Source organism: Megascapheus bottae, chromosome 21 (assembly GCF_031878675.1).
Source record: "Megascapheus bottae isolate mThoBot1 chromosome 21, mThoBot2.hap1, whole genome shotgun sequence".
Classification (NCBI taxonomy): Eukaryota; Metazoa; Chordata; class Mammalia; order Rodentia; family Geomyidae; genus Megascapheus; species Megascapheus bottae.
In genome coordinates, this window is record NC_143529.1 from 17,773,565 (window position 1) to 17,798,947 (window position 25,383).

General features: G+C 36.4%; 1 protein-coding gene and 1 pseudogene across 3 annotated transcripts in view; one reads left to right on the forward strand and one right to left on the reverse strand.

Moving 5' to 3' along the window:
* Kansl1l (KAT8 regulatory NSL complex subunit 1 like) overlaps positions 1–25,383 on the reverse strand; it is a 99,669-nt gene that overhangs the window by 67,495 nt on the left and 6,791 nt on the right. For all 3 annotated transcript variants that reach the window (XM_090354739.1, XM_090354738.1, XM_090354736.1), the window contains exons 2-3: positions 23,679–24,795; positions 752–893 (exon numbers count right to left, since the gene is read on the reverse strand). In XM_090354739.1, the coding sequence (XP_090210865.1) occupies positions 752–893; positions 23,679–24,766 (1,230 nt within the window). In that variant the 5' untranslated portion in view covers positions 24,767–24,795. The remainder of the gene's footprint in view (positions 1–751; positions 894–23,678; positions 24,796–25,383) is intronic.
* Positions 11,189–12,572, forward strand: LOC150048715 (prefoldin subunit 5 pseudogene; annotated as a pseudogene).

A 25,383-nucleotide genomic window follows, 5' to 3' on the forward strand; every position in this document is an offset into this window, starting at 1 on the left:
TACATGTAAAAATGATTAGGACAATAAATTTTATATATCACAGTAAGAAATTTAGAAATACTTTATTTCATATCTATCAACTATATCCAGTAAGCTGTGAATGGCTTTAAAAAGTATGATAAAATAAGGGGTAACACAAAAGGCCATATAGGACAAGGCTAAATGAAAGGACTTCCAGGATATGGAAACAAGAGCTATATAATGTGTGATTGTTGTTCTTAATGTACTATGTTATTTCTCATCTTTTTTGTTGTCCCTTGGTTATTCTCATATTGTTACAGTATCTTATCTTGTTATCTGGTATATTGTATATATGTTTATTTATTAGAAATAGGATAGGGAAGGGGGGAATCAAGATAAGAAGAGGGTAGGGAAATTGGGACAAAAACATGAGAAGGGGTATCAATGTATGTGAAGTAATGCACCTTCTATCTGATGAATATAACTGTAACCCTTCTACTAATTACAATAAAAAAGAAAAAAAATGAGGACTAACAATATTCAAGAAGTAATGTATCCACCCCTCTGTACAACACCCCAACAATAAAATAAGATTTTTTAAGTACGATAAAATGATCTTAGTAAATACAAAGGCCTTATACAAAGATAACATTAATCTATAGCAATCCATATTTCAAAATCGTAACACAAACTGTCTATACTTTCATAAAACTCTTGAAATTTTTGTATGAAGAAATGAGAAGAGACTATCAGATTAACAATATTAACAAAAATAGAGCATAAACTATACCTTGGAAGCACGAATCTGCCTGTGAACGTCTGTTAGTTGTTGAATTTTGTATTCTAGCTCTGAAATCTGGGCTTGAAGCCAAGTCCATCGACTGCCAACTCTTGCTCTGTCTACCAGCCACTTCCATTCAGTACTAGAATTACTGTGAATAAGACAAACACTGTTAGTCAACGCGCAAAAACAATCAAGTTTTCACTGAGGCTGCTCAATAACTTCCTTGACTCCTATAAGTCCAATTTCCTTTACTAAATATCTAATTACATGAAGGGAGAATGGTAGGGTGACTTCCAGCAAAAAAAAAAAAATTTTTTTCTTTACCTTTTTACTCCACTCCACAAATACTTGCTTATTCAATTCTATATACCCAGTACCAGAAGAATCTAGTATGGTAAAAATCCAATTACAACAGAAACTGAAGATACAGTTGTAGATATAATTACTTAATAGCAAAACATTTATGAAAATAGTTGTCTAAAATATACTTAGCGCTAAACCCCATGTAATGTACAGCACAGTGAACATTATAAATTATGAGCTCTAGTTGACAATGACATATTAATATAGGTTCCTTAGTTATAATAGTTGGGATAGATATTGGCAGCAAAAGAGTCTGTACATTTGTGCAACAGAGAATATATGAGAACTGTGTGCTTTTCACTCAGTTTTGCTTTGAATCTACAACTGCTCTAAAATCTAAAATTTAAAAATATATTTCGATTTGAATTATCTCATATAAACCACAGCCACAGAAAATATTTAAGAGATCATTTGCTGTTAGATAGACAAAAAGCAATTATTTTATCTCTGCTACACACGTTAATCATTATAACAATTTATAACAGTATTTCTAAAATAATATTTTAAAGACTCTGATTACATATAATGTGAATGAAGATAGCATATTCGTGATGATTCTTATTGTTTACTTAGTTTATTGTTATTGTGATTTTTGTCAATTTGATATTAAAAACATTTCACAAATATAAACAGTGAGAAAGAATGTCTAATTAAAATCTACTGTTCATAGATAAGATTTAATAACATTAAATGCCAATCCTGAAGTTTAGGAAAGGCAAGAGTCATAATAAGCAGTATTTGTACAGAAGAGGGTAAATTAGATTTTAATATACAATGGAAACTAATTTTTAAAACTTACAAAGCACTGAGATTGGTAGGGTGTTTTGACTTCTTATTACCTATTCTGAATAAAATACTATGAAAATGGTTTGGCTGGAAAGAGGAGAGAGATAAAGAAGAGCAAGTAGAGAAGGCCTCTACTTGATGGGCTTGCAGAAGTACCGTGCAGATGTGAAAATCACATTCTTTCATTACATTTTGATCCAGCTAGAAAACTTCCCCATGACATGCAATTTAGTCTGGCTATCAAATCAGTGATTAATGATCAAATATAATACAGATAAAAGAAAGTTTCATTTCTCTTTCATATTATGCTCCTGGGAAAGATATTTGGATATTGAAGCAAGTATTACATGGTGTTTTTATGCTCATATATTAAATTATTCTGACAGAGAAAAACAGCAATACAAGTTTAAGTAAACTGAATTATGTGGAAGCCTTGCGATGTGTGAAATGAAATTTTTTTGGTAAAGGATAATTTATCCTGCATTTTAATAGGAATAAATAAAACTCTGAAAAGAGGCAAATGAGCTTTCCCAGGAAAAATGTTCCCTTTCCTGAAAACATGATTTTCTTAAAAAATAATTATAGCTGTAAATGTGCAAAAAATAAACATATGGCCAACTTGCTCAAAAAAGATTAACACCTGTTGGTACACTAAAGTCAAAACATGTTTTATGTAAACAACTTATATAACCGTTGATGTAATGACTAGCATAACTGGCTGTGTAACCAATCAGAACACTGCTGATGCAACAATGACTCCCTAAGATTTGAGACCTACCAGGCAGCCTCGCTAGACAGAAGCCTGGCCTGCCAAACCCCTAAGAATATTCACTTTTGGGTCTCTGAGTGCTGACCTGATCACAAATGACTACATGCTGAACATACATCCTATGAGGGAGACAACCTAAACAGTAAGAGACCAGTCACCCGCCCCCTCCCCCGAAAGGAGCTCATGCTTCAGTCCCCATTCTTGCTTGCCCAGTGTTACTGTTTAACCTGCTGAAGGAAGCACAAGCTGGTGAAGTCATTCTGAGTACGATTCCTCTTGGTTTAAAATAGCTAACATTCTAAACCAACATCTCTGTTTTGACTTTGAAATATGGTTCCTCAAAATGAGTCAGAGCTTTTCAGTTCTTTGTCTTAGATTTCCAAGGCTTAGAGAAAAATATGTGATTTATTGTTGCCTTTAACACAAACATTTTGTTTACTAATTATGAATTTTAAAAATAGACAATACAGCTATTAAAAAATGATCATTTCGGGCCAAAAAAGATTTTTCCTGAATAAAATAAACTGGACTAACTTTTTCCACCAATATTTGATTACCAGACCCCTCCTCCAAAAGAAAAATCCTTTCCCCCCTGGAGTTGGGTTTCTTTAGATCAGAGGCTAGAAAATGGTTCTGTTAAAAGGGAGCATATTAAACTTGGTGTGCTAACATATCAGAAATCCCATTAAGTTGAGAGATTCAAGGATTCTGATTTGAGGTCAGCCTGGAAAGAAAAAAATGCTTGTGGGACCCTATCTCAACCAGTGAGATGTTGTAGTAATAGCTGTAATCACAGCCACAGGAGAGGGTATAGGGAGGAAGACATTAGTCTAAAGCCAGCCCAGGGGAAAAGGGCAAGACTATCAGAAGATAACTCAAAGTAAAAGGGGCCAGGGGCATGGCTCAAGTGATTGAAAGCTTGTCTAGCAAAGACTGCTGCACAGAATTCAAACCCCATAATGTCAAAATAAACATTTTTTTTTAAAGAATAAACATGTCCTGATGGAAAATATTTTAGGTTTTTGCAGATTTCATGGTCTATTCGACTCTTACCTGTTTAGCATGAGAGCAGCTGCCAACAATGCATAAGTGACTCAATAACTTTATTTTCAGAAACTGGTTGTTGGTCCAGGGACCCTAATCATCCAAACTTGGATAATGATTATCTTTTTATGTGCATCCCCTTCTTCCAAAAAGAATATGAGTTCCTTTGAAGACATGTCTGTGCACATATTTTGTCTGTTTTCCTGGATCTTCTTACTATTAGTGATACAAGGCCTATTTCAGGCCAGATTTGAAGGGCATGGGTGCATGGCATTTAATAGTATATTGATGTTCTGAATTTATTAGGCATCAATCTGTTTATTAAATATATATCTTGAAGTAGCATTTTTTTGGGGAGCCAGGGCTCATACCTGTAATCCTAGCAATTCAAGAGGCTAAAATTTGAGGATTGTAGTTCAAAGCCAGTCCCAGCAGGAAAATATGTGAGACTCATATCCACCAAAATGCCGGAAGTGGAGCTGTGGCTCAAATGGTAGAACACTAGTCTTGAGCAGAAAAGCGCAGGGACAGCACCCAGGACTTTATGTAAAAAGTCCCAGAACCAGCACACATACAAAGTAGCATTTTTTTATTAATATTATACTTAACCTGTAGGTCTATTAGGTGTATTATATGGCTTAAAAACTTGTATATATGTATTTCATATTAATAGATGCTAGCACACAATATCTACTAATTATTTGGATACTACTATATGGAAACAGAACTGATTTTATGCTTTCTCTATATACTATGATCCTGCTAAATTCACTTAGGAGTTCTAATAATCACCTGTATAAGGCTTTAGCCTTATATATTACAACTAATATATATGGACACCCTTACTATCTTACAAAACCTATTGAGAAATAATTCAGCCTTTCATTATATGTTAGGTGTAGGTTTTCTGTAAATGTCCTTCATTGAAAAAAATTCCTGCTTATTCCTGATTTATTGTCAGTTATTAGTATAAATGAATTTTTTCAATTGTTTTATATTTACAAAAATAATATACTATTATTCCTTTTGTACTTTTAAATACAAACTCAATTTTCTTTCTAGCACAAACATGCAAAGTCCTGATGCTTTTTTAAAAAAATGTTTTGCTAGGCTCTATTTGACATTTGACCTTTTGTGGCTTGCCAAGTTGATGAAGAGCTGCTTGTTTTTCTTGCAATGTTTTGGGTACACTTTTGAAATGAAGCTAAGGCTAGCTTCATAAAATGAATTAAGAAGTATTCTCTTTTCCAATATTTTTTGAAGGTATAAGATTGCAATGAAATTTTCTTTAAATTTCAATTGGTTAAATAATATGAGCCTGAATTCACATGTGGAATTTTTTTTTTTTTTGCCAGTCTTGGGGCTTGAACTCAGGGCCTGCATGCTGTCCTTGGACTTTTTTCAAGGCTAGAGCTCTACCACTTGAGCCACAGCACCATATCTGGCTTTTTCTTTTTTGTTTTCAATTGTCATGATAATGCATAGAGGGTTTACATTTAGATTCCCCATGTAGAAGGTGCATTACTTTTCACACATTGATACCCTTCTCATGGTTTTGTCCCCATTTCGTTCCCTACCCTCTCCCAATTATCTTGTTTTCCCCCTTCCCCTTCCTATTATAAATAAACAAGTAAATGCATATACAGTATACCAGGTAACAAAGTCAGATACAGTAACAATATGAGATTAATCAAAGGACAAAAAAAGAAATAACATAGTACATTAAGAACAACAATCACACAAGATAAAGCTCTTGTTTCCATATCCTTTTCATTTAGCCTCATCCTTATCTACCTAGTTTTTTTTATTAAATAATTTGTTAACATTGATTTTTACATCATATTTCAAATGACAAGTTTAACAAACAAGTGTTCAAAAAGGGAATCCCTATATACAATCACTGGCACATAGTTTTTTGAACTTAATCTAAATTAGGCTAAGGGTTTGTATGTCATAGATACATATTAGTTTATGAAGTAAAACATTATGTCTATAGAGTCATAGGTTTTTATGTCTATATAGTTATGTTTATATTTCCATTACCATGTCCACAGCATTGGGTATGCAAATATTGAGTCCTCGCTCTTGTACTCTTTGGATCTAATAGCCACATATTAAGGATTCCATGCGCCTTTTGTTCCTTAGGTCTTGACGTGTCCCACTCAACATGATTCGCTCTAGATTCATCCACTTCCCTGCGAATGCCATTATTTGGTTTTGTTTTTTATTGTCATGGTAATGTACAGAGGGGTTACAGTTACATTCACCAGATAGTAGGTGCATTACTTCTCACACGTTGATACCCCTTCTCCCATTTTTGTCCCCATTTCCCTCCCTCTGGCTTTTTCTATGCATGTGGTACCAAGGAATCGAACCTGTGTCATCATGTATGCTAGGCAGTCTATCACTAGGCAAAACTCCCAGCCCTGGAATGTTTTCTAATTACAAATTCAAGTTTCTCATGTATCTGATCTGGTAATTTACATTGTAAACACTCAGCCTGTTTGGTCTGAATAGCTAAATTTATTATTACATGTTTTTGTTGTTGTTTTTGGTGGGTCATGCTGTTCCTGAGCAGTTCAGCTCAAGGCTACTGCCCTATACTTGAGCCAAGCCCCACTTCCCATTTTCTAGAGGTTAATTGGAGCTAAGAATCGCAAGTCCTGTTGTGTCCTGACTGGTTTTGAACCTTGATCCTCAGATCTCAGCCTCCTAAGTAGTTAGATTACAGGAGTGAGCCACCACACCAGCAGTACAGTTACTCGTAATACTTGGATTATTCTTTTTTTTTTTTTTTTTGCCAGTCCTGGGCTTGAGCTCAGGGCCTGAGCACTGTCCTTGGACTTTCTCAAGGCTAGAGTTCTACCACTTGAGCCTCAGCACCATTTCCAGCTTTTTTCTATGTATGTGGAACCAGGGAATCAAACTCAGGTCTTCATGCATGCTAGGCAAGCACTCTACCACTAGGCCAAACTCCCAGCCCTTCTGCAAACATTTTTTTAACATTTTTTTTCTTACTAATTATGAGTTTATTTTTTTAAAGAATTTATTAATGTTAATTTTTGCATCATATTTTAAATGACAAGTTTAACAAACAAGTGTTCAAGGAGGGAATCTCTATTTACAATCACTGGGACTTAGTATTTAAAACTTAATCAAAAATTAGGCTAAGGGTTTGTATGTCATAGAAACATATTAATATAAGAAATAAAACATTATGTCATAGAAACATATTAATTTAAGAAATAAAACATTATGTCTATAAGTCATCCTGTGTTTTTAAGAAATTATTTTTGCTGATATTGTTGAGAAAGAATTTTGCTATGCTGCTCAGAGGCAGGGGTACAAACCCAGATTCCTCCTGCCTCATCTTTCTGAGGGCTAGGATTGTGTACCACCAGTACCAGCTCTTATAGCTTAAGTGGAACTTAGACTATGTACTTTACACCATTCTATCTTCCTAACACATTTACAGTCAAACCTTTTTCTCCCATCTAAGCACTAACCAGGTCCAAATCTGCTTAGCTTCCCACATCAGATCAGATCAGATGCATTTTGGGTGGTATGGACATCCACCCCAAACTATTTCTGTCAGCATTGCTTCAGTAATTTAGTAGCTTGATATCAAAAGGAAACTGGAACACACTGTGTTATTCCTTTTGTGAAACAAAAGAAATGTGAAATACATATTTTCTTTTGTTATTTTTCCTTGCTCTAAAATTGTTGGAAAATGTTTGGTTTTACTCTCTACATATTGTAGATCCACATTATTTAGCACTACTTCTTTCCTTTATCTAGCTTCAGGTTTTTACCAAGTATAATTCTTCCTCAGCCTGAAGACTTGTCTTAAAATTGCTTTAAGGCATTTAAACACTCAACTTTTCTTTTTTGATTTGGAAATGTCATTTTATTTTTATTTTTTTTTAATATCACTTCAATGGGTAGAGAATTCCATTATCTCTTTTTTCAACACTCTATCAATCCACTTTAAAAAAGTATTTTGCTGATATGTCAGAAGCAAATTTTTTGAACATGTCTTCTGAATGTCAATTTTCTAGTTAATCTGGAAAAACAGAAGTATTTTTCAAATTCTTGGATACAGTTTTTTTTTTTACCTTCAAATTTCAGTGGTTCTCTAGGGACTCTTCAATTTCTCCAGTTTATGTTTTCTTTTTACATTCTTGAGCATGTTCAAATAGTTTTAGGCTTTACCAAGTAACCACACTGTCTCTATTATTTCCAAGTTCGTTTTTATTCATGATTTTACTCCTGCTTTGCATCTATAGTTGTTTATATATATACACATATACATACAAATATATGTACACAAACGTCTAGTAGTTGATCATATATGTACTATATAAATAGGTGATATACAGATTTTTATCATTTCAAAATGATAACATTGCTTGGTAAGTCCTTAAATGACTTACTGTTCAACTTTATTATTTTCACCTTGCTTCTAAGCTTTGTTCAAGCAGGTATAGAGTAGTACTACACTAAAACACTTACTAACTTGAACTCAGATTGAGTTAGACTTTCTGAGAAAAATAACCAACAAATTAACAAATCTTCAGGCTTAACTGTGATCAAAGGAGATCTACATTTTCATATATAATTGACTAGAGGAAAAAAATGTAAACTTACTTTTTGAAGCTATTAGCAAAAACACAAAAATAATACAGAATACCTTGGTAGCCAAATCTACATCAACAGATACCAAGGTAGGGAGGTAGCTGGGCTTTCCATAAGGGCACACTCACATACAACCAACCACAAAGGATAGTGCAGAGCAACTCCCAAAGAGTAAAGTCAGGGATAATGGAGGACAAAGGAAAAGAATTAGGAATTAGGAAAAGAAGCAGAATTAGGGTTCTACTAAGACCTAACTCCACTATTAAAGCAAAATGTCTTACTGTTCAACAGACTAGCAACTATCATGAATATCCCCATTCTTCTTGCCCAAACGACTGGAGCTTTCTTAGGAAAACACAAACAAGAATGTCCTTTAGTGTATAAATCATCACATCATGATGAACCAGGATTAACTGGTATTTTTTATGCATGAGAAAAGACTGTGCATAATTTGAAGAGCTACAACAAAACGACTGAAAGGAATGCAGTGCCCAACCATCCATTCCTTTCTGCTATTGTTGTTGCTGTTCTTTTTCTTTCCTCCTTTCCTTTTTCTTCCTGTTATTTGTTTTGTTTTTGAGACAGGGTCCGGCAGTTGCAATCCTCCTGCTTCAGCTTCCTAAGTGCTGAGATTATAGGTGAGAACCACAGATTCCTCTATATTTTGATATTAGAACATCTTATGTTTAGCTAAGCCTTTGGTAGGATAGCTTGAAGACTTTATTTACAGGTAGGTAAGTGTGACTAAATAACAAAGTCCTTGACAATTAAAGGTGATCCAAAATAATATATAGAACTTCTGATCTGTATCATTAAAACTGGTTAGGGGATCCTCAAAAATGAAAAGATATAGAAGTGAGAAAAGGTGCTTATGAATCCATTTCAACAATGCAGACAAGAGCAAGATCCTAGGGAATAAAACCAGCAGGTCTCCACAAAGCCAGTGAAACATATTCAATTTTTAACGATCGAATAAGAGAAAAACAAATTCTACATGACAGCTTAGCATAAATCTCACCAGAAATACTTTGTCATTAGAATCATTTAGGTTAAGAAATTCTCATTTAAAATGCTCCATCTTTAAGACTCATTGAATTAACTTGAATATACTACATTTAGTTGCACACATAAACATTAACACTTCTAAAACAAGTAAAATTAATTAAAAATAATTGTTGCCAGTCATATTAGGACATATTTATAGTTCCTGCACTTGAGAAGCTGGAGTAGGAGGTTCACAAGTTCAAGGACAGCTCAGGCTATTTGGCAGCACCCTATTTCCAAAAAAAACCCACACACACAAAAAGTGAACTGTAGGAACCATGCATGAACAGAAATTTAATTAAAAGGTAAAGTTTATATTTTCAAAACTTAAGACTAGAGCTTAAAAAGGGGATCCTAAAAGGAAGTATAATCAAAAGGAAACAACACAATGTGTTGCATTACGTAATTTTGCCTAGTATCCTGGCAACACCCATTGTGCCAACTACCTAAACTAAAAATTTACAAAGAATTCATGTATCAGCCAAATAAGTTTAATTTTCCTATAATCCTGAGTTTTCCTAAAGAAAGAGAGAGAGAGAGAGAGACAGACAGACAGACAGACAGACAGAGACAGAAAGAAATACAGGGAGGGAAGGAGAGAAAAAAGGTAGGAGAATATTTATGCATTTCATAGCTATTCCCGTCTTTCTCCAAAAAAGTTTTAAAACTTAGTGGTCTTTTAGTCTTACAAAATATTCATATAGCCATTCAAATGACACTGACAAGAAGTGACATACGTAATAAAAGGAACATTTTTAAAATAAATTGAATCATTTGCTATACAACAGTTCAATAAACAGTTTTTGGTGTGTACACACATATACTCATGTATGTACGTCTCTTTTGTTCAAGAAGTCAGGAAGCCACACCATGTTTTCAAGCTAAACAGTAGATAGAGCCTAAATGAAGGAGAAAGCACTGCTAAAATCCAGCAGAGACTCAAAGCCCTGGAATTACATATGAAAAACTCCTCAGGGGAACCAGTGATGGCTCTGCCAAATATTAAATGTGCTTTAAAAAGAAAGACAAAGAGTATTCAAACTTGGGTTGGGAGTACGGTCTCTTAGTAGACTGCTTGCTTAGCATGCAGGAAGCCCTGGGCTCCATTCATTCATACTACATACACAGAAAACGCCCAAAGTGATACTGTGGCTCAAGGGGTATAAAGTGCTACTAGTAAGCCAGAATTAAGTAGAGATTTTCAGTGCTTGAATGTTTTGAATAACCTCCTGTTCTATAAAATAAAATACTGCACTTAGTGAAAAGAATAACAGACAACACCAGACTCATCAAACTTTAAAATCTGAGCCCTGACCAAGTAATAATTCTTATAAAAACATTGTTTCTATTGGCATTTGTACCTAAAATAAACATTAAAGCTTCATGGCCCAGGGCTTATGCTACTTCCTTTGAAGTGTGCCTTTGAAGACATTCAGTTTTAATAATGCAAGTTTAATAAAAAAAAAGTATATAAAGATATCATCCAGAGATAGCCTTTTTCATCAATTTCTTCTGTAGCAAGGGAAATAGTGTCAGCGCTTATTCAAGTGAACTTGTAGTTTCCTCAGACTTTCCATCACAGTAGAATTTATCTTGAAGCCAGTAAACGAGTAACTCACTGAGCCGTAGGAAGGTACTGCTAAAAAAAGTCGCCATTTTCTTTACATATTTATGGACTCCTATTATTCTCTCTTATGTCTGCTAATGCTTCACACTGGTCACTTAAAACATTAACATACTAATTCCACGTTTTATTGACATTGTTTCGCTATGTAAGAAATGGCCATTTCTCACATCTGAGAATGCCGTATGCATCTAAACATGTATGTAAAAATAATGCTAACCTCCTCCTCAACACGGTGCAGCCCATTAACATCAGGAAGCTGAATCGTCCACAGTTAGAAATGCTCAAGCATCAACTGGGCCAGGAAATGGAGTTCCTGTTCACGTCCATTGCTCGGTTCAAGGTGGTACAGACCAAGTATGTGGAAGCCAAGGACTGTCTGTATGTACTGAACAAGAGCAACCAGGGAAAGAACTACTTGATCCACTGACGAGGTCTATGGAGGTCCCTGGGAAGTTGCATGATGTGGAGCATGTGCTCGTCCACGTGGGAACTGGCTACTATGTGAAGAAGACAGCTGAAGATGCTGAGGACTTCTTCAAGAGGAAGATAAGACTTTCTCACCAAGCAGAAGGAGAAAATCCAGCCAGCTTTGCAGAAGCATGCCATGAAACAAGCTGTCATGGAAAGGGTGAGCCAGAAGATTCAACGGCTCAGGGCCCTGGAGGCAGCTCAGGCTACTTCCTGCCGCGGCCCGAGAGTATGTTAGAGAAATGGGGACATACCTGGATCCTACTTTATGTATTTGGCCGAAACTGGATCACTACTCCACCCAGATTATTACATTGAGATGGAGTCTGTCTAACATCTTTTGTTCAGACCAACCTGGAACCTTGATCATCTTGATGTCAAACTCCCTCATAGCCAAGCTGGCAACCAAGCCTGGCTGTTGGCTGAGAAAGAGTCTCACAAACTTTTTCCCAGATCTCAAATCATGATCCTGCTGACCTAACCCTACCAAGTAGTTAGGATTACCAGTGCTAACAATTTTGTAATGGTTAAAATAGTAAAAATCTAAAGTGTACCCTTGCCATCTACAGGCAAAGGCTCGGAGGAGAGTACCATGGAGGAAACCATGAAAGCTCAAGATGCAGAGTTCAATTTTGCTGTAATGTCACACAATTTCTGCTTAAGACCTGCCACTTCTTAACAAATCTATTCTTACCTTATCACTTAAACCAAGTATATGGTTCTTCTATTATTATTATTACCAGTCATGGGACTTGAACGCAGGGCCTGGGCACTGTCCCAGAGCTGCTTATTTGCTCACGGCCAGCACCCTATCACTTGGAGCCACAGCACCACCTCTGGCTTTTTCTGTTTATGTGGTTCTGAGGAATAGAACCCAGGGCTTCATGCATGCTAGGTGAGCACTCTACCACTAAGCCACATTCCCATCCAAGCACATGGTTCTTTTGGGAGGCATAATTAAGGGCAAGGAAACACAGATCAAGGATTTAAACACAACTGATAGCACAGGACTAAGAGCTTATTTACATCAACAGATCTGTAGAGACACATGCATAGATTTCTAAAATTTCTAAATTTAAAATTTTTTGATTTTTGACTAGTCAAAACTGCATGTTTAAACAAGCTTACTGCACTCTTAGCAATTTATAAGTATACTATGTATTACTAATTGTAGTCATGATGTTGACAAAATTATTTCCAGAACTTATTCTTCTAACAACTCCCTTTCTCATTGCCTCACACACATTCTCCCAAAAGGGCACTGGTAACAACTATTCTAGTCTCTGCTCCTATAGTTTGACTGTTCTATATTCTTCATATAAGTGAAATCATATATTATTTTCTTTTTTTGCCTGCCTCGTTTCACTTAGCATAATAAATTTCTAAATTCAATGACAGATTTCCTTCTTTCAAATGTGAATGTGGAGGTACAGAAATCGATTTCCTACCCTGATATCATACCATTTGTACATACTCTCAAAAGTGGTAATGCTACATTATAAAGTAGTTCTATTTTTAAATTCCTGAAACACTCCTGCACTATATTCTCTAATAGCTTTATTAGTTTACATTATCAAATATGCAATTTATTTTCCTCAAATCCTTTCCAGTATTTTAATCCTTTGCTTCTTAAAATACTACATTGCAAGAGTGAGATGTTATCTTACTGTGGTTTTAATTAGTATTTCCACGAAGTTTGGGTCCTTTGCCCATGTTTAATTTCATGTTGTTATTATTCTTCCATATGTATATCTTCCATGTACATTTTGGATATTAACTTCTTATCAGATGTACGGGTTTTCTCCCATCTGTAAGCTGCCTCCTCTGTTAATCATTCCTTTTGCTGTGGAGCTTTGTAATTTGATATAATCTTATTTGTCTATTTTTGCTTTTGTTGATTGTGCTTTTAGGTCATAGAACACAAAGCCTTGCCAAAACTAGAATCAAGATTTTTATCTCTCTTTGCTTCTAGAAGTTTTACACTTTCAGTTTTACATAAAAGTCTAACACATTTTAACTTGATTTTGGAATATGCAATGGCATAAATATTCAGCTTCATTGTTTTTCATATAAGTAGTCAATTCTTCCACTATTTATTGACTGACTTTGTTTTTGCCATTTATTCTTTTATTTTTCTTAATGATCAACTGATAAAATCTGAGTATGGTGATTAATGTTTGTTTTCCCAGAACTTGGAAGGCAGAAGTAGGACACTCCTAACTTCGGGACAAGCCTGGGTTTAAATAGACATTATCTGGAGAAGGAAAAGCAAATCAGTCATATATGTATGAGTTTATTTCTATGATCTTTATATTGTGCTTTGGTTATTATAACTCATAGCAAATTTTCTAATCAAGTAGTGTAGTTTTCTTCCAGGTTTGTTCTATTCACTCAACATGCTTTTGCAGTTTGGGGTCTTCTGTGGGTCTATATAAATTCTAGGGTTTTATTTTCTATTTGTGTTTTTTTGTTTATTTTTTTTTTTGCCAGTGCAGGTACTTGAACTCTGGGCCTGAGCTTTCTCAAGGCTAGAGTTCTACCATGGAGCCACAGCACCATTTCCAGCTTTTTCTATGTGTGTGGTACCAAGGAAATGATCCCGGATCTTTGTGCATGCTAGGCAAGCACTCTACCACTAGGCAAACTTTTGGCCCTATTTGCTAAATTTATGTGATTTTTAAGTAGTTGTACAAAGTACAACAAAGTAGTTATACATTCAACAAATGACTTTATCAATACAATGCATCCCATCAATGTCACCCCTTTCTTTTTCTATTTCAGTGTAAATATTATAATTACAAAAAGGAATATATTCACTCTATGTTGTGATTTGGGTAGCATGGACATTTTAGTATAACTTAAGACTTTGTTTATCTTTCCTAAAAACCAAATTTTAGTCTTTTCAATTTTTAAGCATTAATCTTTATAATGTCCTTGTGTTAAGTTGGTGCCTAATTTGGTCTTTTTTGACTCCTTAGTGGTGTATCATTGTTTGTAAAAGATCTTTATGTTGGCAAACTATATTATATGGACATATGGAAGTGTCACAACAAAACCCCTAAATTAACTAGGCACAATTGGTCATGACTGTAATCCATTTCTTGCAAAGTGGGGATTGGGAGAATTTCAGTCAGATACCAATCCATGCAAAAAGTAAGGGAGACCTTCATTCTCAACCAACAAGCTGGATGTGATAACACATGCCTGTAATTTCAGCTAGGAAGAGAAGTAGGAAGATTACAATCAGAGGACACTGTAGGCAAAAATCACAAGACGCTATCTGAAAAATAAAGGGACTGAGGTCATGGCTCATTTTAACAAGCACAAGGCTCAGAGCTCAATTTAACAAAAGAGAGGGAAGGAAGGAAGGAAGGAAGGAAGGAAGGAAGGAAGGAAGGAAGGAAGGAAGGAGGGAGGGAGGGAGGGAGGGAGGGAGGGAGGGAAGGAGGGAGGGAGGGGGGTAGGGAAGGAAGGGAAGGAAGGGAGGGAAGAGAGGAAGGGAAGGAAGAAAGGGAAAGAAGGAGAGGGAGGGTTTTGCATTGCACAATTATGTTCTAATAAAAAAAATGTGAGAGCTGGGCACGGTGACTCACGCCTATAATCCTAGCTACTCAGGAGTCTGAGATCTGAGGATGAAGGTTCAAAGCCAGCCTGGGCACAAAAGGACCTGAGACTCTTATCTCCAATTAACCCCTAGAAAACAGGCAGCGGGGTTTGGCTCAAAGGTAGGGTGTAGCCTTGAGCTGAAGAGCTCAGGGACAGCCCCCAGGCCAAGTTTTCCATGACCCACCAAAAAAAAAAATTCATGTGATCAGTTTTATTCCTGTAAACTTCTCTTTTGAAATGTTCTTGCTCTACCCTATAAATTTATTTTCCATTTTTATTTTCATCAAGATAGTTTGCTAAGAATTTGTGAAATTACATATATTATACCACACATAGCCTATGTGTGATTCAAGGAAATGCATATTTTATGTTGCTGTTGAGTATGTTTGTTAGGTCCATTCAGTTTAAAGTTAGTTTCAGATCCAATGTTTTTGTACAAACTGATGGGACATTTTATGCATTGTTTAAAGCACTGAGTTCTATAAAAAGGGCTATAATACAATTTACCTCAAGCTACCTGTAATAATAGCTACTCAAGAAGCTGAGATCTGAGGATCACAGCTCTGAAACCAGCCCAGGCAGGAAAGACCAACAGACTTATCTCTGATTAACTGTCATAAAGCCAGAAGTGAAGCTGTGGCTTAAGTAGTAGAGAACCAGCAACCCTGAGCAAAAACGCCAAGGGGCAGCCAGGTCCTGACTTAAAGTAACAGTCGAGGAAAAAAGAAAAAGAAAAAATTATCTGTCTTCAAAAGCACTCATTTGTTTTTATAAACAATGTGATGCTATACACTTGTAGTCCAGGCACTTGGATCATGTTTGTGAGGTCAGCCTGGGCTACACAGTGAGTTCTAGGCCAGTTTGGGTTATGTTACAAGACTGAATATTTTTTTTTCTTCTGTAATTAGGGTCTCTAATGTTGGATACAAGTAGACTTAGAATCTATTAATTATCTGGACCCTTAACTTTTTGTTGTTGAAGTTTCAGCAGTCTATTTTTTTTTCTGAAAGTGTTGATATCTCTGTTATCTTCTAGGTTTTTTTTTTCATGAAATACCTCTTTACATTCTGTAATTTTCAGTCTGTGTATATTCTGACAGTTGAAGTATCTTATAATGTATAGTTAAATTTGATTTTTCTTTTTGTCTTTAGACTGAAGAACAATCTATTTTTACCAGAGGTAATTACTGTTAGGTATATGGCTATTATTGCCATTTTTTTAATTGTATTTTTTTTGTCTTTTTTTTTTTTGGCACTGGGGATCGAACCCAGGATGTTGCACTTCCTAGGCAAGCGCTTTGCCACTGAGCTACATCCCAACCCTGCCATTTTTTAATACTATCATTTTGTTTTTTGTTTTTAAAAATATAGATCCTTGGTCTTTCCTTCTTTCTTTGAAATCTGATGGTATACTTTTATATCCTTATCTTTTGTGAACCTACTATGAGTTTTTGCTTTCTGGTTGCCATGAGGCAGATGAAAAACTATCGTATTAGTCCAGTAGAAGCTGCTAACAACTGTATTATAGTTACCATTACCATTGCTATAATGAATATTTGAGGCTGATTATTTTGTAAAGAAAAGAGCTTTATTTAGTTCATAGTTTTGCAGGCTGAAATTCCAAGACTGACAGGCTGGTGAAGGATTTCTGGCTAAGCCATATCATGCAAGATGGCTCCTGGTGGGCGTAGATGAAAAAGAGAAAGCTGATACAGTGAGAAAAGCTAAAGAAAACAATGAGGAGACATTCTTGCTCTTTTATAACAATCCTCTTCTAAGAACAAACCAAAAGTCTCACACAAAAAAAAAACAACAACCCTCTCAATCCCTTCTAAATCCTCATCTCCATAATCCTAACTAGGCTCTGTCTCTTCAAACCCACATCATCTCTTCCCATCACTACCTCACCTCCTATGTCACTACTTCACTATTCTAAGGGGCAAGCTTCAGCCCACTGTGTCAGTGTCTAAGTGACGCATATGTCATTTAGAGAACACTCAAATCATATCCAAACTATAGCAATAACTTCAATTTCATACAAACTCTACATGTGTTGTTTTCACTAAACATATTTGTAAGGAGTAACCTACAGAAAAATATTGTAACTATTATTTTAATAGTTTTAGCTTTCAGCCATCAAACTACAGATACACGCAATTGACACATCACCATTACAGTATTACAGTATCCTAAATTGACTACTTACTTTCACTGGCAAGTTTTATCCTTTCTTTCATATATTTTCATATTATTAAATAGCATCCTTTTGTTTCAGCTCAAAGAAATCCCTTTATCGTTTCTTGTCAGGCTGGTCTGGTGGTGATGAACTCCCTCAGCTTCTGTTGGATGAAAAGAATCCTACCTCCCCTTCATTCCTGAAATACAGCTTTGCTGAGTTTTCTTAGTTGCTTTTTCTGGTCTTCAATGGGTGTCTGCATTTGATAGGATAGTCACCTCTTGTATGCTTTACAATTGGTCTCAGTGGATGCAAGGATGACAGCCAGGTGCAGTGCAAAAGCTCTAGCTCATGAATGCACAAGAAGTGTGATGGCCATGGTGTGTTGTTATGTAAGAATAGCATTTGCAAATCCTGCAGGGGTCCTCAGCAAGTAAGGTAGTGGGGTATCCAGAGGAGCAGCAAGGGCTGTGGGGCCCACTGGTAATGAAAGCCTGCAAGGTCTTCCTGATCTCCTTTCCACCTGAGAGTAGTCTCTTGAATCATGGTTTGGCTTACATATTAACATACAGTAGTGTTGGCAACGATGTCTAATGTATGTATAGTCTCTGCATGCCAGCCACAGAGCATAGACATGGAACACGTTTTCAGGGTCTGGGGTGAACTCATGTCTAGGATATGGGCACTCCACTGACACATTGTTAACAATGCAGAAGCTATTACTTATGGCTGGGAAGATGGCCTAGTGGTCCAGTGCTTGCCTAGCATGCATGAAGCCCTGGTTTCGACTCCTTGGTGCCACGTAAACAGAAAAGGCTAGAAGTGGTACTGTGCCTCAAGTGGTACAGCGCTAGCCTTTAGCACAGAGAGGCTCAGGGATGGTACCTAGGCAGAGTTTAAGGCCCAGGACTGGCTAAATAAATAAATAAGCTATTAGTACTTGTAGAAATCCCTAGGGGCCTGGGTCTAGAACACTAGTACATGCAGAGCCATGGTTGCTCTGGGATTTAGGTCACAGGCTGACTTACTGTGGCAGCAGAATATATGGGGCACAGATATGTACAGAAAACAGCACAGCTCCGAGGTCTGTAGTGCAAAAGATCTCATAATGGCAGTGGCACTGGTTTCTGAGGTGTACATTTACAAGGAACTACTAAAGTTCTGGGGTTCAGGGAGTGAGCTAGCATGCTATGTTCATAAATGAGGTGCTCACCAAGTTGTGCCAACATTGTCGTCTACCGCACGAGCACACACACAGGATAGAGGTTCTAAGGCTTGGGGCTGAGGCCAGTAAAGACAAGAATGAACACGGCAGAGCCACATGGTCAAGGTCTGGAATGGGGACATGTGTAAAGAAGACCAGAGGCAGGATGTGGTATTGGGGTCTGGGTTATTTATACGTGACACGGGGAGAGTCACAGTTCTGATCTAGGGCAGCACATCATCCCCTCCATAAGGTTTTTCTAGCAACATCATCCTCTCCAACTGTGATGGCTGATAGTTACCTTAGTGGCAAAAGCAAGTGCAGGGTCTGGGGATGTAGCTTAGAGGTAAAATGTTTGCCTAGCATGCATGAAGCCCTGGGTTACATTTTTCAGTGCCACATAAACAGAAAAAGCCAGAAGTGGTGCTGTAAATCAAGTAGTAGAGTGCTAGCTTTGAGCAAAAGCAGCTAAGGGATGTGCTCAGGCCAAGTTCAAGTAGTCCCAAGATTGATTTAAAAAAAAAAAATGAGTGCAGAACAAAACACTGTTGATTTCTATCACCTTTCTGGTTTTTAGCTTTCTTCAGATGTCCTGTGAGTTCCAATCATCCCGCTATCCTTTTTGTGAATTTTCCCTCCTCTATGTTCCTTTGGTTCTTAATTAAATCCTTGTGCATCCCAAAGCCATTTTGTCTACTAGATGTGACTATTTCTTATTTGGGACAAGAATGAAAATTGGTATCTATTAATGATTCCACCTTCCAGAGCTGTGCTTTCTTACCAAACCAGGAAAAATGGTTATTTCCTCTTAAGAAATAAAATTACAATGTGCATAAACACTCCAAAGTGCCCCTTTTTACTTGTTATTCCACTTTCCCCATATGTCACCAGAAGCCACCCACAGTCTTTGCATATAGCTTAGCCTAAAACTTGGGGCTTAAAGACCAAGACTAAAAATCCCAGTCTGTTATCCAATAGCATTAAGCAGTAAACAAATCCAGTAAGCATATAAGATTACAATCTTAATATGAGAAATATCTTTCTTTATATGAATAAGTCTATTTTAACTGTGTTACTTTCCTCAATGATGTTCGCATGTTAACAGGAACAAACATTTCTTCTTTAGTTGCTAATTTATTTCCCAATTACAATTTTGAAATTGTAATCTTAATCTCTTCTCATAAAACAGAAAAAGGACATTGAAGTAACTAAATTATTTTTCACTTGATTTTTTGTGTGTGTTCCTTTTAAGTAAAATAAAAATTAAAGTTCTCTCATTTGAGAAATGTGGCAAAGTATTAATGCAAAAACAACTTGTAAATTTCACATCATAGAACTATAAAGGTGCTCCCATTTGCAATTTATTATTTGACTGCTAGCAATCTGTTCTTTTTGGATTTGAGAATGACTTCCTTATCCTTTTGTCCCATTTATCAAAAGGAAATACTAGGTCAACCAGCTTGTTAAATCACTCAGCTTCACAACATTGAATATATCTAGTAAACATACAATCTAAGATCACATTACTAGAGAAATGCTTTTTATAAATTAATGGTTGGTTTTAATTCTATTATTTCCCACATACCCAACCAGAAAGAAAACAAATCCAAATTTTCATTTATGTGGGGTTACAAGACCACTTTGTCCTTTGTTTTTCAATCTGGATTTAGCTAAACAAAAATTCTGTCCTTCTTAGTACATATCTAAATCTGTTATAAAGAATTTTCTTATCAAGTTTGACAATTAACATTTAAATATAACTCCAATAATGTGTGTGTGTGTGTGTGTGTGTGTGTGTGTGTGTGTGTGTGTGAGTCCTGGAACTTGAACCCAGGCTTAGGCACCGTCCTTGAGCTTTTGTGCTCAAGGCACACTTAAGCCAAAGCTCCAGTTTCATTTTTTTGGTGATTAACTGGAAATAAGAGTCTCATGGACTTTCCTGCCCTGGCTGGCTTCAAACTGATTCTCAGATCTCAGCCTCCTGAGTAGTTAGAATTACAGGTGTGAGCCATTGGCACCTGGACAAAATTTTAATATACACAGAAAGAAACTTGGGGAAATGATGAATTTTCCCCCTATGTATCCTAGAAGACAAACTAAACATGACTCCCCAGAAGAAAAGACATGTGAGAATTCTCAGGATTTACTACCAGCTGAGGAAGAGCCAGGCTCTTGTCAGTTCAGTGACCTACCCACATCCCCTCATATTTAACCAGATCAGTACACTCAGCCTGACCTAGAACTTCTGGCATCTGTATTTGACTGAAGGTTCTGTTGTTGCAGGAGCCTGATTGTCACCCAAATGGCATAATGGTAGTGCCAGGGAAGCACCTCTCAAAAGCCACCTACAATCATTAACTTGTACACACTGGAATAAAAGGTACCCTTGCTCCTTATCTCTCCAACAGGTACCACTGGGGCATGCATTTTACCCTGGCTCCTCCTAGAACTAATAAGCTCTTGGCTTCCACAGTAATCAAGAGCTTGATACTCTTCATCTTCCACTACCTTACTACAAACTGGCGTTTTATATTTATCACTTCACCTAATTATAGCTTGACCTATTAAAGGTAAACTACAGGAGTCTAGTATATAAAAAAAATAATAAAAACCTTGCTTTAGGATCATGGAACAAGTCATGATTTTAACAGTTCTTTCCAGAACTTGAGCTTCCTGACTTAGGCTTCTTCTACATAGAATGGAGGAAAATGTTCCATTCATATTACAAATGTACATGTAATTTACCTCAAACCCAGAGAAAACACGAATTCTACTTATCACATCCTTCCTAAGAGAAAGCAACTTTCTTCTCTTCAGTGCAATAGAGCCTCTCAAACAGAAGTTATTTTTAAATTTTATCAATAATGTTATGAAGTTATCTATTTGGAGAAAAAGTAAAAGGGGAAAGTTAACGAAGTATTTCTTTTTTCTTTTAACCAGTCCTGGGGCTTGACTCGGGGCCTGAGCCCTGTCCTTGAGCTATTCTCAAGGCTAGAGCTCTACCACTTGAACCTCAGCACCACTTCTGGCATTTTTCTATGTATGGGGTACTGAGGAATTGAACCTGGGTCTTTGTGCATGCTAAACAAGCACTCTACCACTAGGCCAAACTCCCAGCCCTCAACAAAGTAATTCTTTTTGTTGTTGTTTGTTTGTTTGTTTTTTAATTTTGAAAACAAATAAGTTTATTTATTGGTAGGAAATATAAATTTAAATAAGACTTCTATCTCTACATCAACTAGAGCAGCTATAATCAAAAAGATAAATCATACTGAGTGTTGGTTCAGATATGGAAAAATGAAAATTCTCATTTCTATATCAACAGAAATGTAAAATGACACCAATACTTTGGAACACCTTTTCTGCTTTCTTGAACACTTCCAATATATTTGCTATATTTAGAAATCCATTCCTAATAAGAGAAATGCAAGCCAGTGACTACACAAAGACAAAAAGGAAAATGTTCAGGGAATATCCTCACTGGAACTAATCCAAGTGTCCAGCAAGTGGGAAAATGAATGAAATAAAATGGCATATTTCAACAAAGTAATTCTTAAAAACAATGGTAATGATGTTTAAGTGCTTTCCAACAGCAAAACCTATTCTTTCTCAGCTAAAAGACCAAACAAAAGTAGAAGGCATACAGTTATATATTTACATTAAATAAATACATTTTATCAATTTTAAAATAAAATATTAAATATTATAATAAAGTCATTACTTTAAAATGTTCATATTTAGGTACATTTTATTCATTTATTGAACACACTTTCATGGATGGCCTAACATATAAAAGCTATATGTTGTAGCTAGTTGGTATTAAAATCAAAGGAAAGAAGGAAAAGTAACATGAGTCAAAGATAAAGCACACAGACACTAAAATCCACAGATAATCAAGTCCTTTATATAAAATGGAATAGTTGAGCAAAGCAAAGGTGACTTATATCTGTAATCTTGGCTATTCAGGAGGCTGAAATCTGATGATTACATTTTGAAGCCAGCCCAGGTAGAGAAGTCTGAGAGAATTTTATATCTAGTTAATTCACAAAAAGCCCGAGTGAGGCCGGGTGTAGTGGCTCACACCTGTAATCCTAGCTACTCAGGAGACTGAGATCTGAGGATCAAGGTTCAAAGTCAGCCCTAGCACTAAAGAATGAGAGACTCTTACTCCAATTAATCTCTAGAAAACAGGAAGTGGGGCTGCGGCTCAACGGGTAGGATGGTAGCCTTAGCTTAAGAGTTCAGGGCTCAATGGGTAGGATGGTAGCCTTAGCTTAAGAGTTCAGGGACAATGCCCAGGCCCAGGGGTAGGGTGGGAGCCTTGAGCTAAAGAGCTCAGGGACAATGCTTAGGCCCAGAAGTAGGCAGTGAACTTGAGCTGAAGAGCTCAGGGAGAGCGTCCAGGCCTAGAGTTCAAGCCCCATTACCCCTTGCCCTCTCCCCCAAAAAAGCTAGTAGTGGAGTTGTGACTCTGTGGTAGAGTACTAAAAGCTCAGGAAAATGTCCAGGTTCTAAGTTCAGCCCTGAACCTGCTCCAAAAAGAAGAAAACAGATACATATTCAAAGGAAAAAAATTGCATCTGAACAGATGTTTTTCATGTAGTTATTCCCTAAACAGTACAGTACTGACAACCTTCACATACCATTTACTATGTATTAGGTTTTATGAGTACTGTAGATGTTCTAAAATTATACTGAAAGATTATGTAAGCACAAATATTTTATTAATTTATTTTTTTTTGCCAGTCCTGGGCTTGAGCACAGGGCCTGAGCACTGTCCTTGGACTTTCTCAAGGCTAGAGCTCTACCATTTGAGCCTCAGCACCACTTCCGGCTTTTTTCTATGTATGTGGTACCGAGGAATCGAACCCGGGTCTTCATGCATGCTAGGCAAGCACTTTAAGCACTAGGCCAAACTCCCGGCCAAGCACAAATATTTTATATAAGGGACTTGAGCATCTGTGAACTGTCATAAGCAGAAGATCCTGAAACCATCTCTGGCAGATCAGATTCACACAACAGGTTAGCAAATGAAATATGTTAAAAAACAATCACAATGTTGTGACTTATAAAACTTTTAAAGATAAAGTTATAAAACTTACTATAGTATAAAGATTTTAGAAAGTCTAAATCCTTTTAATATATCTTGAAACCATTATAATTGTTACTATATACAGAACAGAAAAGGGGCTAATAATAATTTTGCACTTACACTGCCATATTTTTTCTAATGGTATATTCATCCAAATCGTCATCAGAGCTGCTATCAGTTGCATCAGAATCCAGACCCTCTTCAACATGAGACAACAGCCCTGCAGCAGACAGTGCAAATCTCTGGATTTCTGCAGCTGTACACCGAGCAAGGCCAGTTTTTGTATCATCCCATAACTTATTCTCTGTAGTCAATACGTTGACTTCTGGCTTAATTTTAGTGTGCTCAGGTACACTTTTATCCAACAGTGTGGTAGGTTCATGAAAGATCTTCATCTGGGGCAGCTGATGTTTCAGAGAAAATTTCATTTGTTGGCCATAGTGTTTAACAACATGCTTTGCCAGGAGCATTTGCAAATGTTTCTGAGTTCTTCTAGCCTGGCTAAGTAAAATTTTCTGTTTGCTTACACAATGAAGTAACCGAGCATTCACTTCCTCCTCTTTTTCAGCAGCTGAAGAACTAATGGGCACATTTAAGTGGCCGGGTCCCATTTTCTTTGGAGTACAGTGCAATAAACCTTTTTTAATCTCAGTATCAGCAACTTTATCCAAAAGTGCATTCTTTTGGTACCATTTACAGTTTTGGAGTTGTATTTTATCTACATTAGTATCTTTAGTTAGATTTGAATCCAAAACAATTTGTACATCTTTTGTGCACGGGCTTGAAGTATCTGATAGAGGTTCCTTTTTTATGAACTCTTCAGAATGAGAATGGCAGAGTTTGCTGAGCTGAATGTTGCTGCCATTACACAGTATGTTTTTCAGCTTAGTGCAGCTGGACTCCCCTGATTTCTTTTGTTTACAATTCTCATTGTATTTATTTAATGTAGTATTAGAACTCATTAAAAGAACTGTCTGATAATGTTTTGAAGCCTGGGGGGAGCCAAAATGTTTTAAATTCACAAAGTTTGTATTAAGAGTAGGTTCAGGAGTCGGAAATCCCAGCATCTGAGAGAAAGTGTCTCCCTTTAGCTTTTCATCTACACTTCTTGGACTTTCCATACATAGCATCTTGTCAGACTCCATGTTACTTGGCAAAGATGAAAAGCAGATACCTTTTGCTGTTGCCTCCCTCAGAGCTGGGGTCATGGCGATTCCTGCAGATAATTACTGGAAACCTAAAACAATATAAAAGTAAATGATCAAAACTAGAAAAAATATCTCATGTCTTTTGTCTAAAAGCAACATTTCTTGTTCCTAAGTACAACTGGAATGGAACCAAACATCTTTTGTATCCCAAATTCCAATGATATTTTAATGAGTACTAAGCTGTTATTAATCAGTCTATGGGGTTAATATTCAAAACTCCAATTAAAGCTGCACCCTAATTGCCTAGGATTATAGCTCAGTAGTTCAGTATTTATCTAGCTAGCATAAAGCCCTAGGTTCAATTCCCAATACTGAAGAAACATCTGCACACTACCATAAGTGACTGATAAATAATTGTGGATATAATTAGACCCATTTTTGTTTTGATAGAAGTCAAAAAAGAAAATGGTCCAACTTGGAGTTACATAATTATTCTTTAAAATATGACTCAAAACATTCATTTCTTAGCTGAGCACCGGTGGCTCACACCTGTGTAATCCTAGCTACTCAGAAGGCTGAGATCTAAGGATCACAATTCAATCTCAATGCCAGTCCAGGCACAAAAGTCCATGAGACACGTATGTACAATTAAACCCCAGAAAACCGAAAGTGGTGCT